Source organism: Callithrix jacchus, chromosome 7 (genome assembly GCF_049354715.1).
Source record: "Callithrix jacchus isolate 240 chromosome 7, calJac240_pri, whole genome shotgun sequence".
Lineage (NCBI taxonomy): Eukaryota > Metazoa > Chordata > Mammalia > Primates > Cebidae > Callithrix > Callithrix jacchus.
Window position 1 is genome coordinate 130,261,855 of NC_133508.1, and position 17,841 is coordinate 130,279,695.

At 36.9% G+C, this 17,841-nt stretch overlaps 1 protein-coding gene across 26 annotated transcripts in view; it reads right to left on the reverse strand.

Annotated features, from left to right (window-relative positions):
• Nucleotides 1-17,841, reverse strand: part of EVI5 (ecotropic viral integration site 5) — a 237,987-nt gene that overhangs the window by 12,904 nt on the left and 207,242 nt on the right. For 2 of the 26 annotated variants that reach the window (XM_078332457.1, XM_078332448.1), the window contains one exon: nt 502-16,022. The exons of the other annotated variants lie outside the window; for them this stretch is intronic. In XM_078332457.1, the coding sequence (XP_078188583.1) occupies nt 15,963-16,022 (60 nt within the window). In that variant the 3' untranslated portion in view covers nt 502-15,962. Of the gene's footprint in view, nt 1-501; nt 16,023-17,841 lie in introns of those variants that run through there. 26 annotated transcript variants of the gene reach the window in all.

The following is a 17,841-nucleotide window of genomic DNA, read 5'->3' on the forward strand; positions in this document are numbered from 1 at the left end:
ATGAACTGCAAAACAGTTGCAGTAAGTTTCCAAGACTGAGTCATATCAGATTATAAAAGCTATTTGTACATTTGAGTGTGTATAATCAATCTTTGTAAAACAAAGAGCTATAGCTTTTTGAGCTAAATGTAACATTTCTGTAAGTGATATATATATAAAATTTTAAATAACTATGTATTTTACTTTTCATGGAAAGATCTAATAATTACATAGTTTGTATTTCTAAGTTCTAGAGGCTTTACTTTTTTTTTTCATCCTCAGAGTTTAGTCAGTAATTTTGTTGGATTCCTTACAGAATACCTTTAATAGTTTTCTAAGTTTTTAAAATCTAAAATAAATGTAACGGGAGATGATATGCAAAATTTATTCTTAATTATCAGCTTCTTTAAACACTGAATCGTAAACCTGACAAAGATTAAGCTAGCAATAACCACACAAACAAAATGATTTCCAGAGAATCAGAACAGGAAATCAATAAAAGTGATCAACTGGAGGTCATGATTTCTTGATTACTTTATTACACAGACAAGAGCCAAAATTCCAATCTACAGTACTTAAAAAAAAAAACTTTAAAAGTTCAAGAATTTTATTGAAAGTAATATTAGGTACACAAGGCTGAAAATATTTTTGGCTTTAAGCTAAGTAAATCATAAAAATATAAAACATTTAGAATGGAAAACATTGTAGATTTCATGTAAAATGCATAAAATCCAATAGTTGAAGCTGACATGTTTAGACGGAAAAAACATGTACCCACATTAATAAGTAAAAAAAGTAGAAAGGAAAGGAAAGTTTGGAATTAAAGAAACTTACAACTGCACACTTTTTACCTGAGAAAAAGAGAGAGGGAGTCATTTACAGAGAATTCTTAGTCTTTCTACAGTGCACACTTAGATGTATTCAGTACTGTGGGCAAACAAAATGAAACTGCCACTAAATGTCTTCTTCCTGGCAGCTGACACTTCTTGATAAAATTGAAACCATTAACATTATTTAGAAGGTATTCTAAGGTCAACGGTGATGAGACTAGGAATATGTGAGGTTCTATGTAAATTTATGGCCAATTACAGGAAATAAATCACTTCACACTTTTCACTCTGAACTTGTAAAGCTACATCAAACTGAAATGTAGATTTCATTTAACCTTTAGCAAAATGAAGCATTTAAAAATTCAAACGTTTGGCAAAACACCTCATGAAAATGAAGTACTTCTTTTCTATTTGGATTGAATTCTATTAAGAGGAAATTATTGTTCTTTAAAGCTGTATCATAAATTTTATTGGTCCATCAATCAATTAGCCAAATATGCACTGAGCGCTTAGGTGACAAGTGTTGTGACGCTGGAAAGCAAAGACAAATGACAAGGCTCCTGCCCTCAGTTAAAAATCTGAGGGGCAAGACAAAACAAAACACACACACAAACACACACACACACACACACACACACACACAGCCGATTCCAAAGTGGCATACTGCTAAGAAAACCCCCAGGAGAAGCAATACACTGGCCAGGAGGGATAATTCTTAGGGAAGGACTAAGATCATGTTTGATGTGGATCTGAAAGGATGAGCAGAGGTATAGGGAGGAGAAATCAGGCACAGGTGGCATGGGGAAAAGCATAAGGCCAGAGAATGTATTATGTGTTAAGAAACTGCAAGTGGTTTGGTGTGGCTGGATATAGGTCTCAAAATGAGAGGTGAGAGATGAAACTTGAAAGAAAGCTGGGGCTAAACTATGAAGAATCTTATGCCATGTTAAATAATTACAATTTTACCATGAAGGCTATGGGTGAGTCACTAAAGCAGGGGAGTAGTGTCATTAGATTTTATCTAATTATTTATAATACCACACTGTGACTTTATAATGTATAAGTGTTTTGTGGTATACTGGAACAATAAGAACACTTATTTAGCCCTTACTGCATCCCAGGCTGTTTTCCAGCATTAATTTCCAGCATTAATTAACTTAATTCCCCCAATATCTCTCACAATATAATTGAGGGATGGAGGAAAACTTATTTTTAGGTGTTAAATCACTCAAGAAATCTGATAAAAATCTTGAACCCATTCCCCAAAAGATCCACTTATGTTTATACATAAAATATTTGTAAACACTTTAATAGACCTCATCCATGGGCCCCAGGTAAGGAAGCTGTCCAGAAGAGAAAGACTATGAATTTTTAAAATGGCTTTGAAATATAATTTGCATTCCATACAATTTACCCATTTAGAGTATACAATTTGATGACTTTTAGAACATGCATAGAGTTGTGCAACCATCACCACAACCGATTTTAGAGTATTTTCATCATGCCATAAATAAACTGCACACCTCTCAGCTGTCACCCCCTAATTCCCCTCTCTTCCCCTCCAACCCCAAGGAACCACTAATCTACTTTCTTTCTCTATAACTGTATCTATTCTGGACATATAAATGAAATCATACAATATGTGGCCTTCTGTGACTGATTTTTGAAAATTTATCATCCATGTTGTGGCATGTGTCAGTACTTGATTCCTTTTATATATAATTGATCATATGGATATACCACATTTTATTTACCCAGTGATCAGATGATTGACATTTGGGTTGTTTCTACTCTGTAAATTATTATTAATAATGCTGCTATGAACATTTATGCACATGTTTTAATGTGGACATGTTTTCATGTTACTTGGGTATATACTCTGGAGTGGAACTGCTAGGTCATGTAGTAACTCTATGTTTAACCATTTGAGGACCTACTATACTGTTTTCAAGGTGGCTGTACCATTTTATATTCCTACAAGCTGTGTATGAGGGCTCCAATTTTTCTACATCTTTGGAATATCAAAGATGTTCCACCAATTTTTCTACATCTTATTGTTGTCTGTTTTATTATAGCCATCCTAGTAACTGTGAAATGGAATCTCATTGTCATTTTGGTTTGCATTCCTTGATCACTGATATTGTTGGGCATATTTTCTTGTGTCTACTGGCCATCTGATATATCATATTTGGAAAACAGTCTATTCAGATCCTTTATCCATCTTATAATTGGGTTATTTACCTATTTACAATTGAATTGAAAGAGTTATTTATATATTCTAGATACAAGTCCCTTATCAGGTAAATTATTTAATTTTTTTCTCCCATTCTCTAGCTTGTCTTTTTACTTTCTTGATGGTGATCTTTGAAGCAGGAAAGTTTTAAATTTGATGACGTTCAACTTATCTATTTTCTTCTCTGTTGCTTGTGCCTTTAGTGTAAAATCTAAGAATTTTTCCGTAAGTCTCATTTCCTTTTCCTATAAAAACAGAAGCTTGGCCAGACACGGTGGCTCATACCTGTAATCCCAGCACTTTGGGAGGCTGAGGCAGGCAGATCACCTGAGCTCAGGAGTCTGAGACCAATCTGGCCAACACGGTGAAACCCCATCTCTACTAAAAATACAAAAATTAGCTGGACATGGTGGCAGGCACCTGAAATCCTAGCTACTCGGGAGGCTGAGGCAGGAGAATTGATTGACCCTGGGAGGCAGAGGTTGCAGTGAGCTGACATGGTGCCATTGCACTCCAGCCTAAGTGAAAGAGTGAGACTCTTGTCTCAAAAAAAACAAAAACAAAAAACAAACAAGAAAACCAGAAGCTTTATCTATAAAGTCAACTACTCTCACTTTTAGTGTTCCATAGAAGAAAGTCTGAAAATCATTCTAGTCATATACAAGTGTTTCAGTTTAAAAAATACAGTGAAGAGGCTGGGCACGGTGGCTCAAGCCTGTAATCCCAGCACTTTGGGAGGCCGAGGCGGGTGGATCACGAGGTCAAGAGATCGAGACCATCTTGGTCAACATGGTGAGACCCCGTCTCTACTAAAAATACAAAAAATTAGCTGGGCATGGTGGCGCATGCCTGTAATCCCAGCTACTCAGGAGGCTGAAGCAGGAGAATTGCCTGAACCCAGGAGGTGGAGGTTGCAGTGAGCCGAGATCGCACCATTGCACTCCAGCCTGGGGAACAAGAGCAAAACTCTGTCTCAAAAAAAAAAAAAAAAAAATACAGTGAAGAAAGGCATTTAAAAATCAGAAATCATATATTTGATTAGGGACACGTATTTAGAATATGTAAAGAACTCTTGCAACTCAATTATAAAAAGACAATACAATTTAAACAGGTGAAGGATCTAAATAAGACATTTCTCTGAAGAAGCTATAAACAGCCAACAAGCATATGAAAACATGCTCAATATCATTAGTCACCTGAGCAATGTACATAAAAACCATAATGAGCTGCTACTTCATCAAAAAGATACATAATAAATGTTGGCAAGAATGTGTATAAATCAGAACACTCATACACAGCTGGTGGAAATGTAAAATGGTATAGCTACTTTGGAAAACAGTAGGGTAGTTCCTCAAATAGTTAAACATACAGTTACCATATGACCCAGCAATTCCATTACTAAGTATATACTCAAATAAAAACATATGATTATATGGAAATTTGTAAATGAATGCTCAAAATAGTATTATTTATGATTGCCAAAAAGTGGGAATAAAGCAAGTATCAATTGATGAATGGATAAATGCAAATATCAGAATAAAGCAAGTCGAATAAATTTTGTTTCCCAGTGAATATAAAAGTTATCTTTATACTATACTGTAGTCTGTTAAGTGTGCAATAGTATAAGTTTAAAAACAATGTACCTTAATTAAAATTAGTTTATTGCTAAAAAATGCAAATAATCACCTGAGCTGTCAGCAAGTAATAATCTTTTTGCTGGTGGAGAGCCTTGCTTTGTTGCTGGTGGCAGCAGACTGGCCAGTTACTGAAGGTTGGGTGCCTGTGGCAATTTCTTAAAAGTTTGCTGCATTTACTGACTTTGCATTTTATGAAATAATTCTCTGTAGCACTAGATGCTGTTTGGTAGCATTTTACTCACAGTAGAACTTCTTTCAAAATTGGAGTAAATGCTCTCAAACCCTGCCGCTGCTTTATCAACTAAGTTTATGAATATTCTAAATCTTTTTGTTGCCATCTCAACAATGTTCACAATATCTTCACCAGGAGAAGATTCTAGCTCAAGAAACCACCTTTTTTTTTTTTGCTCATCCTTAAGAAGCAACTCCTCATCCATTCAAGTTTGATAATGAGATTGCAGTGATTCAGGCACATCTTCAGGCTCTACATCACTAATTCTAGTTTTCTTGCTTTTTTCACTACATCTGCAGTGACTTCCTCCACTGAAGTCTTCAATCCCTCAAATGGTTGGTATCAACTTCTTCCTAACTCCTGTAAATGTTGATCTTTTGACTCCCTTCCATGAATCACAAATGTTCTTAATGGCATCTAGAACTGTAAACCCTTTTCAGAGGATTTCAATTTACGTTGCCCAGATCCATTAGAGGAATTGCTATATATGGCACTATATGTCTTTTGGACAACCTGCTGCAGCTTCTACATCAGCACTTGCTGCTTCACCTTCTACTTTTCTGTGATGGAGCCTTATGAAATGATGTCTTAAATAATAAGACTTGAACATTGAAATGACTCCTTGATCCATGGGCTGCAGAATCAATGTTTCGTTAGCAGGCATGAAAACAACATTAACTGCCTTGTATACCTACATCAGACCTCTTGGGTGACTAGTTGCATTGTTTGTGAGCAGTAATATTTTGGAAGAAAATCATTTTTTCTGAGCATTAGGTTTCAACAGTGGGATGTTGGCAAAATATTCCGTTTACCATGCTGCAATCAGACGTGTTGTCATCCAGGCTTTGTTTTCCCATTTACAGAGCACAGGCAAAGTAGATTTAGCATAATTCTAAGAACCCAAAAATATTCAGAATGGTAAATGTGCACTTGGCTTCAACTTAAAGTCAACAGCTGCATTAGACCCTAACAAGAGAACCATTTGAAGCTTTGAAGCAAGGCACTGACTTCTCTGTTGCTATCAAAGCCCTAGATGGCGTCTTCCTCCAATACAAGGCTGTTTCATCTACATTAAAAATCTGTTGTTTAGAGTGACCTCCTTCAACAATGATCTTAGCTAGATCTTCTGGCTAACTTGCTACAGTTTCTACATCAGTACTTGCTACTTCACCTTGCACTTTTATGTGACGGATATGGTTTCTTTCCTTAAACTTCATGAACCAACCTCTGTTAGCCTCCCACTTTCCTTCTGCAGCTTCATCACTTCTCTCAGCCTTCACAGAATTGATGAGTGTTATGGTCTTGCACTGGACTAGGCTTTGGCTTAAGTGAATGCTGTGACTGGCTTGATCTTCTATCCAGACCACTCAAACTTTCTCTCTATCAGCAATGAGGTAGTTTTGCTTTCTTACCATTTGAGTGTTCACTGGAATAGTAACTTTAATTTCCTTCAAGAAGTCTTCCTTTGCAATCATAACTTGGCTAACTGGTGCAAGAGACCTAGCTTTCAGCCTATCTCAGCTTTCAACATGCCTGCCTCACAGCTTAATCATTTCTAGCTTTTGGTTATGTGAGTGCAATTTGTGGCCCTTGAAAATGATTACAGTAGCAACATCAAAGATCACTGATCATAGATCACCAGAAGGCTTAATAGTGAAAAAGTTTAAAAAATTGTGAGAATTACCAAAATGTGGCACAGAGACATGAAGTGAACACATGCTGTTGGTAAAATGGCATGGAAAGACTTGCTCAATGCAGGGTTGTGACAAACCTTCAATTTGTAAAAATCACAGTATCTGTGAGGCATAATAAAGCAGAGCCCAATAAAGCCAGGTATGTCTGTATATCCGTATGGTAGAACATTATTAGGTGACAGAAATGAATAAAAGCACTGACACACGCTACAACATGAATGAGCTTTGAAAACATTATACTAAGTGAAAAAGCCAGTCCAGAAAACCACAGGTTCTATGATTCCATTTACATTAAATGTCCAGAACTGGGAAAACTGTACAGACAGAAGGTAGATTACTGGTTGCCTAGGGGTTGGGAAATAAGGCTTGGGGAGAAACAGGGAGTGACTAGCTAAATGAGCACAGGATTTCTTTTTGGAGAGATGAAAATGTTCTAGAACTGATTGTGATGATAGCTGCGTAACTTTGAATATACTAAAAACCACTGAATTGTAAACTTACATGGGTGAGTTGTATCACATGTAAATAATGTCTCAGCAAAGCTGTTATTTATATATATAAAAGTAGACAGCCATTTTGTATGTTTCTTATAGAGATGATACCAGATTGAAAATAAGTAATTTTCTAATTAGAAAATGTAGATATAATTTTTATTATATTTTTGAAATATTCATCAACAATATAAATTTTTTACATCCAGTTGTTTCCTCAACAGAAAAGACATAGTGGTTATTTGCAATAAAAAATTTAATGCTTTAGACTGAAATATTAGTAAGTAGAAAATGAGTGCATTTGTAATATTCACTTTTTTCAGAAACTATAACTTCTGATGGAAAAATAATTTTTAAAATATGTGATATACACATATAGCCATATACCCACACTATTCTGCCACTTAACCCAAAATAAGCTTGCAAATAAAGTCAGTATCCCTCTCTTCCTCCTCCTGAGGTGCTCACAGTCTGCTCAGTCAAGATTGGGCACTTGCAAACCACATGACCTCATGAATGCTATCTTATCTTATCACAGGTTCCTCAGACTGACCACAATAACTTAAATCAGACAGGCAGCAAAGTAGTATGAAGTCTTTGACACGTACTATTGGCATGACATTTCTAGCTGTCCAGCTTGTGGGGAGTGAAAAATCTGACTATCTCATGTCCACCTGCATCTGTGAGATATTGTTCATAAAAAGCACATGATTTTACTGTACTACAGACTCCCAACTACAATTTAAATTTTTGTTTTTGTAAATCTGAGAGAGCTACCTATTCATCTTTTATCAATTCCTCTTTAATTGACAGTAAATTAGTGGAACACATTTTCAATTTGAAAAACTGTCAATACTATGTTATTTTTTATTTTTAAATAATATATATATATATATATATATATATATATATATATATATATATATATTTTAAAAAAGACAGGGTCTTGCTTTGTTGCCCATGCTGGTCTTGAACTCCTGACCTCAAGTGATCCTCCTGCCTTGGCCTCCCGAAGTGCTGAGATTACAGGCCATTGTGCCTAGCCTGTTTCTTTTAAAAACTAGTATTTTATTGAACCAAATTCCTTCTCATAGAAAGGAAGAAAAAAAAAAAACTAGTATTTTAAAATCAAATTACTTGATGTAAAAGAAAATAAGATTTTAAAAATTAATACTATATTTCAAAATCATGGTATAGTCAAATAAATAAGACTTATATTAAAGAATATAAAGAATTAAAAAACAAGTGTGATATATTGGATAGCTTAGTGGATAACAGCAAAACAAATGTAAATTAGACTGAAAATATTCAGACTGGCTCTGAAACACACCTCAAATGGAGCAAGACCTAAGAAGTAACATAATTTCAAATAATTTTTAAAAACACAAGAAAGTAGATTATATTTTATGGATTTCCTCGTTTGATTAAAAAAGCTTTACTTTCATGGGGAGGAAGGCAGCACATCACACTGCCATGTGTGTACCTATGCAACAATCCTGCATGTTCTTCACATGTACCCCAAAACCTAAAATGCAATAAAAAAAATTGAAGGAAAAAAAAAAGCTTTACTTTCAGCCATTAGATCAATCTCTACAAATGTTATTTTCAGTACCATTCTCTAAAAACAAACTGAGCAGTGGAAGTCTCTCTCACTTTGGCCTCAGGAGTACCCCTTTCTACTAATTTTCCTCCTACTTTTCATACTAATCCTTCCTGGTCTCCTTTATGAATTCTTTACTTGCCTCCAAAGCTCTGCATATATGCCTCTCTGCTTGAAATATTCTTCTATTCTCCTTTTCCTGGCAAACTTCTACTCCCTCTAATACACCGTTTAGGCAGCCCCATGATCAGAGGTTTTCTAACATGTTTCTAGGCCATGGAGCCATGTGTTTCTACCACAGTACTGCCCACACAAACTGCCTTTCCTTATCAGCCTGAACTCAACAACTGGAACTATGACTTTTATACACCTAGCACAGCACTGGGATGGAAGGGGCTTTAAGTACCATTTAGCATAAATGCTTTGTGATCAAGAAACTGAGGCAAGGCCTAAGGAATCCCTGTGAACTGAAAGATGTTAGATGTTCAAGTATTCACTGATTAAATAGATGTATGAAGTGAATTGGCATCCTAAGGTCATCCAGCATATCAGTGGCAAAGATAAAACTAGAATCCAGGTACCCTGACTCAAGTCCACTGTTCTAAAAGTAACAGTTTCTCACTCACCTGTAGTATGATGGAGAACAAAGACACACAAAATCTGGAAAGAAAACTAAACTTATCAAATGAAAAAAATGCACCAGGCATAGTGGTGCATGCCTGTAGTCCCAGCTACTCAGAAGGCTGAGGCAGGAGAATTGCTTGAACCCAGGAGGCAGAGGTTGCAGTGAGCCGAGGTTGTGCCACTGCACTCCAGCCGTGGCAACAGAGAGATACTCTGTCTCAAAAAGAAAAACAAAAGTAAAAAAGTAAACAAAATCCAGAATCAAGATTAAGAACCAGATAAATTGCATGAATTTTTAAATTTTTATTTATTTATTTATTTTTGAGACATGGTCTCATTCTGCTACCCAGGCTGGAGTTCAGTGGCATGATCTTGGCTCACTGCAACCTTGACCTCCTGGGTCAAGCGATCCTCCCACCTCAGCCTCCCAAGTAGCTGGGACTATAAGTGCGCAGCACCACACCCAGCTACTTTTTGTGGAGACAGGATTTCTCTGTGTTGCCCTGGCTGATCTTGAACTCCTGAACAATCAACCTGCCTCAGCCTCCCAAAGTGCTGGGATTACAGGCGTGAGCCACTGTGCCCGGCAACTGAATGACTTTCTGCTCCTCCCATTCTCCATTTTATGGATGTGCTTAGAAGTACTGACATGATAATGGAAGAAAAAGTGGGAGTTAGATGAAGAGTAGGAATAATAAGCTTTTGAATGAATGGAAAAAAATTTAAAATTTGAGTAAGTTCACAGGATTTTAAAACTGTAGCTCATTTTAGCATCCCATATCAAGCTGAATGACACATTTGAGCATATCCTATCACTCGAATGATAAATATGCTTAACATTACAGTCATGCTAAAAGTTTACATGTAATTAAAATGGTTTTTGATTTTTTTTTCTTTTTTTGAGATAGAGTCTCACTCTGTTGCCAGGCTGGCATGCAGCGGTGTGATCTCAGCTCACTGCAACCTTTGCCTCCTGTTCAAGAGATTCTCCTGCCTCAGCCTCATGAGTAGCTGGGACGACAGGCATGTGCCACCATGTCCAGCTAATTTTTGTATTTTCAGTAGAGACAGGGTTTCACCATGTTGACCAGGATGGTCTTGATCTCTTGACCTAGTGATCCTCCAGCCTTGGCCTCCCAAAGTGCTGGGATTACAGGCATGAGCCACTACACCCGGCCGGTTTTAGATGTTTATATTTCATTTTCTTCATGTCTGGGATCTAAGAATATGTAACTAGTATGGTCTCTTCATGGGAATGCTAAAAGAAAGAGAAGTCTCTTCCACTCTTAACTAATTAAATCTGCTTAAGAATTGCTGTAAAAAACTATAAAACCTGTCACTACAGGCTTGATAGCTCCATTTCCTTCAAAAAATTCTTATCACCCTCTGCCTTTATTTCTCATAAACCCAAGTAGTACCTTGACTTCCAGTTTCCATTGCAGTGATTTCTCATGCCTTATATTTCCATTCTAATTGTCAAAGCATAATTGTTGAGACCATCTCTTAAGAAATTTACTGAGTATTAATAAACAGTTTTTCAGCTACATTTGAAATCTAGCTCTACTCATGTAATGTAAAGTACTATTAAAAAACTTGCCATCTAATGCCAGGAAACACAGATGTGTTCAAGGACTAATGGGGTTGTAGAAAAAAAAAGACACTGGAGCCAGCTTCAAAGAGTTCCCATTGGCCAAAATTGGGACAGTCTGAACACCAAGAGAACTGACTGAATTCATGAGTTCAGAATACTGTGCCAGGACTTTCAAAAGACCCTAAGAAATACAAGGCTGAATAAGATAATCTTTGCCATCAAGAAATTCACAATTCAGCTTGACTCTGAGCATCAAAGAGGATATAACAACTACTAATTAAAATAAATGAAATTAAGTACTATGTTATTTCCCATTTCTGAACTATTAAGTACTCCCTATTAGTGCCAACCATATAGTCTTTATCAAATTAACTTTTCCACTTTTCTCCACCAAACCAAAAGTTCTTTGGGCGCAGGGCTGCTCTTCTGATTGTGTCTACAACAGTGTTAGAAAAAATCCCATTTAATGCAGCTTAACATCCAAGACTGACTTTACAATTCCACCTGGTTCTGTTTCTTGACCAGTGTGATATATCCTTTGAAGATTATTTATTTGGTCCTCCAATTCTGAGCACCAGATTCAAATCCCTTGTTTTATGTTGATTCTGTATTCTCTAAGTTGGCTGCTTACACGGATTTCATCCTAGAAATCTCTTAAGTCTTCTGGAAGCATATCCTACCTTAGTTAATATTCCTAAGAGGCTTCCTTACTTGGTTTCTTACATTTTAAAGTTCTAATATTTTTCCTCACCTGATTTTTAATTGAGATTTTTTTCTTTTCCAGGTGGTTTCCTTATCTAGCACCTTATCCCTCTCCTACTAGATCTCTGTGTTCATGTTTTCATTAATCAACTCCAGTTTCTTAATGAAATTACTATCATTAGCGGCACATGTTTTCATTAACAAGTTAAAAAAATTTTTTTAATCTATGGCAGCAATTAGATACACAGATGCATATAAAGGGTAGAACACCAATTACATTTTATAAATACACCATAAAACTGAAAAGTGGTCTAAAAGTCTTGAATAAAGTAAGGTTTCCTGTGTGGGATTATTTATTTATTTTGAGACAGTGTTTCACTCTGTCACCCAGGCTGGAATGCAGTGGTACAATCTCAGCTCACTGCAACCTCTGCCTTCCAGGCTCAAGTGATCTTCCTACCTCAGCCTCCAAAGAAATATAAGATGGTATATAGTAAGTCCTCACTTAATGTTTTCCATAGGTTTTGGAAACTGTCATTTTAAGTGAGATGATATATAAAGAAACCATTTTTCCCCCCTCATCATTTTTAAAATGACTTTATTCACAGACATATTATATGTCCTTCACTTGAAAGTCTGCTTCCAAGAACCTACTGATAATGTTAAGTGAGGACTTACTATACTGTCATTTGACTATTAAAGTTCCTTATTTCAAAAATTCCAGTTTAATAACAAAATGAGTATACATACTAAAAACCACATTAAGAATGTCTAAGACATTAAAAATACTTTTTGAAAGATACTTAATTAAATCCATAGCTCAGGTTTACATAAACAGATATCAGAATTTAAAAAACTCAAGGAATATTCAAATAATTTTTTTTCTTTTTTTCTTTTTTTTTTTAGAGTTAGGGTCTCACTCTCACCCATGCTGGACTGCAGTGGCATGATCTTAGCTCACTGCAACCTCAAACTCCTTGGTTCAGAGCAATCCTCCTGCTTCAGTCTCCCAAGCAACTAAAACTACAAGGCCCACACTATCATTCCTGTCTATATAAACATTTTCGAAGTCAAACTTCAGTAAGGGATTTATTTAGATTTCTTTTTATTTACTCAAATTACTTATCATCCACTTAGCTGGTAGGGATAATAAAAAAGATTCCTGTGACATAATTGAAGTTAAAAAAATTACCTTCCCAACAAAAAAAGACAGGATGACAAAGACCTCTGGGTAGCAGAAACCAATACAATGATCACTCCTAGAGAGTAAGTTGGTTTCATCTACCTGAGTTGTATGTTCTTTACAACATACTAAAATAGTTATTTTTTTGGGGGGGTCAGCTTTGCTTTGAAATAGCTTACATTTCTCTCTTTTTTTTTTGGAGACAGAGTCTCTGTGGCTCAGGCTGGAGTACGCTAGTGAGATCTTGGCTCACTGCAACTTCTGCCTGTCAGGTTTAAGCCATTCTTGTGCCTCAGCTTTCCGAGTAGCTGGGATTACAAGCACGTGCCACCAGGTCCTGTTAATTTTTTTTTTTTTTTTTTTAGTAGAGACGGGGTTTAGCCATGTTGGCCAGGTTGGTCTCAAACTCCTGACCTTAGGCGATCTGCCTGCCTCAGCCTCTCAGAGTGCTGGGATAACAGGCATGAGCCACCATGCTAGGCTGTTTCTATTTCTTCAGGAAGAGTGTTTCAGTAGTATTTAGCAACAGAACATTTCTCCTTTCAAGTTCTTTCTAAAATTATCCATTGTTCTCTGACAAATCATAAAAAATTCTGAAGAAATCTTTTTTTTTTTTTTTCCTTGAGACAGGGTCTTGAGATTGCACCCAGGCTAGAGTGCAGTGGTGCAATCTCGGCTCACTGCAACCTCTGCTTCCCAAGCTCAAGCAATCCTCCCACCTCAGCCTTCCTGGTAGCAAGAACTATAGGCATGTACCACCACAGGTGGTTAATTTCTTTTTTTTTTTTGAGAGACAGGGTTTTTCCATGTTGGCCAGGCTGATCTCAAACTCCTGACTTGAAGTGAGCTGCCTGCCATGGCTTCCCAAATTGCTGGGATTATAGGTGTGAGCCACCTCACCTGGCCAAGAAATCTTTCTTAGTAAGTTTATTCTTCAGCAGGATCAGGGAAGTTTAAAATCTAATTTAAATAATTACGCTGAAATGCTCCCTTCTTCTCTCTGGGACTCCTATGTTTTTACTCTCTCCAGTTTCCCACTTATCTCCCTCGTGGTTTTGGTCCTCTCCTGGCTCTCTATTCCTTTAAGGTTAAGGAGCTTCAGAACTTCCCCCTGGACCCTCTTCTCTTTATATGTGAATGCCATTTATATGCCATTGATGACTACACCTATTTTTTAGCCCTGACCTCTCTTCAGAATTTCAGATTCACATATCCACTGCCTATCTGATATCTTCATTTGAATGTTTAATGGAAACCTCAACCTTACCACAAACCTTGGCATAAAAATAGAGCTCTTGGGTGGAGCTGGTATCCCGCACCCGCATCTCTTCAGAGCTGCGAGTACCTTGGCAACTGGGACCCCAGAGCTTTCCCCAGTGCCTCCTTTCTTATTTTTATAATTAAAAAAAAAAAAAATGACTCTTGCTTACCTTTCTCTATCTTAGTCAATGGCACCAACCAACCATTCACTCAATTACTCAAGCCAAAACTCTCTGGAGCCACTGAATGCTTTTTCTTACGAGATAAACATACTTCTAACACAGCCACATTACGTTTCCACTTCTTCCATCCTTCTAAGCCATGTTTGATCTTATCTGGACCATTGTAACAGACTCCTGCTGAATTCCCCTGTTCTCATTCTTTCTCTTCTACAATCAGTTCATCATATGGCAGGCAGAACAAATGAAATTATAAAATTTTCTGTTTGAAACCATCCAAAGAAGGCAGGCACAGTGGTGTGGCCCTGTAGTCTCAGCTACTCAGGAAGTTAAGATGGAAGGATTGCCTGAGACCAGGAGTTAGAGACTAGCCTGAACAACATAGTTAAACCCCCACCTCTAAAAAAAGCGAAAACCAAAACAAACCTAACCAAAAAACCACCAATAGCAATAACTAAAAACATCCAAAAGCTTTCCACTATACCCCCTGGTTTACAAAGCCCTACACAGTTGTCTCTTGGTATCTGTGGAAGATTGGGTCCAGGATGTCCCAAGGATACTAAATTCCATGGATGCTCAAGTCCCTGATGTATAATGACATATTTGTATATAACCCATGACTGATTTCCTGTATACTTCAAATCATCTCTAGATTACTTATAATACCTAATACAATGTTATTGCAATATAAACTGTTATACTGTATTGTTTAGGAAATAATAATAAGGAAAAAAGTTTGTAGATGTTCAGTACAGATACAGATACAATAGTCTTTAAAAAATATTTATGATCCATGGTTGGCTGAATCCACTGATGCAAAAACTCATGGATATAGAGGACCACCTGTAAATAATCTGACCTCACCTGGCTCTCTAATTTTATCTCATATAATTTTTCCTACCTTTCACTATACTCCAGACACACTACTATTGTTTCTCAAAATGACCATTTCATTTTCTTCCAGGGTCTTTGGGCTAGTTGTTTCTTCTGTCTGGAATGCTCTTTCCACTGATTTTCACATATTAAGAAGCTTCTTGGCATTACCATGCAACTTACATGTTACCTCATCTGCAAAACCTTCCACAAACATCATTTTTTCATTAGAAATATTTTCACAAAGCACCTACTACACGCCAACGTTGTTCTATATACTGGGAGAAAAGTACTCAACCTCATTAACAATCAGGGAAATGCATATTAAGACTATAATGAGAAATCTCTTTATAGTCACAGAATGGCTAAAATAAAAAAGACTGACAATTCCACATGTTGATGAGGATGCAGAACAGTAAGAACTTTCTTCACTGCTTATAGACAGTATAAACTGGCATAAATCACTAAAGCAATGTTCTTCACAGACCAAACTGGAAATAATCCAAATGTTTATCAACACATCATGGTATATTTATACAAAGGAAAACTGTACAGTGATGAAAATGAACAACATACAGCTACACTTTAAAATGACACAGTAAAATCTCACAAACAATATTGAGCAAAAGAAGCAGGACACAAAAGAATACATACTGCAGGCTGGGCACGGTGACTGGTGCCTGTAATCCCAGCACTTTGGGAGGCCGAGGGGGGGCGGATCACCTGAGGTCAAGAGTTCAAGACCAATGTGACCAACAAGGAGAAACCCCGTCTCTACTAAAAATACAAAAATTGGCCAGGCATGGTGGCACATGCCTGTAATCTCAGCCACTCAGGAGGCTGAGGCAGAAGAATCACATGAACCCGGAAGGCAGAGGTTGCAGTGAGCCGAGATCACACCATTGCATTCTAGCCTGGGCAACAAGAACGAGACATGTCTCAAAAAAAAGAAAAAAAGAATACATACTGCAAAAATCCACTTATATAAAGTCCAAAAACTTAAACTACTGTATTAGAAGTCTGAGATCATGGTTACCTTTGAGGAGAAAGGGAGAGAACAGGGGTTGAAAGAGTATAAACAGGGCTCTGGGTCTATTTCTTGGACCTGGGTAGTACCTACATGAGTATGATCATTTTGTCATAATTTATTGAGCTTTTGACTTGGATACTTCTCTGTATGTTATGCTGCTATACAAAACTTTTTTTTTTTGAGACAGAGTCTCTCACTCTGTCACCTAGGCTGGAGTGCAATGGTGTGATCAAGATTCACTGCAGCCTTGACCTCCTGGACTCAAGCAAGCCTCCTGCCTTGGCCACCAGAGTAGACAGGACCACAGACACATGCCACCATGCCTTTTTTTTTTTTTTTTAATGAGACTGGGTCTCCCTATGTTGCTCAGGCTGGTCTTGAATTCCTGGGCTCAGGTGACTCTCTGACCTTGGTCCTCCAAAATGCTGGTATCATAGGCATGAGCCATTGCCCAGCCTACCTACTTTTTTTTTTAAACTTCTGTTCTTTAAATTATTTAACTTTTATGATTATGAAGCCTTTCTATTCCAGAATGTTAAGGATAATAACCAGGGAACTTATACCAGGTCTCCTTTGAGGAAGCAATGGATAAACTGTCATTTAATCTTAGTATCAGGAATAGTTGTGGCTCTTCTAGCTAACTGGTCTGTTCTCATCATTTCATGAAATGAATCTACATTTCAGTGTAGACACTCTGAAATGTTTAAGTGACCCGGTTTTCTTTTGTGCTAAAAGCCTTTGAGCCAAATCTGAGACCCACTTCTAGGAAATAGGTATTTTTATGGTATGCGTTTTTATAATGGTCTTATTCATGCTTCCATATTATATTCCTAGTTTTTTTCTTTCCTTTTTCTCCCAAAATTATAGTTTGCTATTTGTAGCAATTGTGAATTTCCTTAATTCTATCTGCAACGAGGAAGGGTATTAATAAATAAAAATGCTTTAAAGGTTTTTTTTTTCTTTCTTTTTAAAAAGAAGCAGTTGTTTGGTTTCTACTCTTCAATTTGCACAATCTAGCTTTTAATTTTAACAGTAGAAAATTCTATCCTGTTAATTTTCTTTTCATGTTTGTATAAGGTAAGATTCCTTTCTTAGCCACACATAAAACGCTGACATTAAAGTTAAACTTCATGTGAGTTATTTTCTGGCAGTACTGATGAATTTGTTTGTTTGTTGACTTATTTATTTATGAGAGTCCCACTATGTCGACTTATTTATTTATGAGAGTCCCACTATGTCGCCTGGAATGCAGTGGTGTGATCTTGGCTCACTGCAACGTCTGTCTTGCAGGTTCAAGTGATTCTCTTGCCTCAGCCTCCTCAGTAGCTGGGATTACAGACACACACAACCATGCCTGGCTAATTTTTGTATTTTTAGTAGAGACAGGGTTTGACCATGTTGGTCAGGCTGGTCTCAAATTCCTGACTGCGAGTGATCCTCAGCCTCCCAAAGTGCTGGGATTACAGGTGTGGGCCACCATGCCCAGCCAGAATATCATTATTTTTAGTCAAAGCATATGCCAGGGAAAATTAATGTTTGTTGACTGATTTTTAGATTAGTTTTAGAAATAAAGTCAATCTATATGTAACTTTCTTGTTTCAGCAACATTAAAGCTTCCTTATCATGAGATGTCAAAATTTTAAAACAGGAGGTTGCTTTATTTTAGTCACATTGAGAACACCTTTTGAACATAAATAATTCCT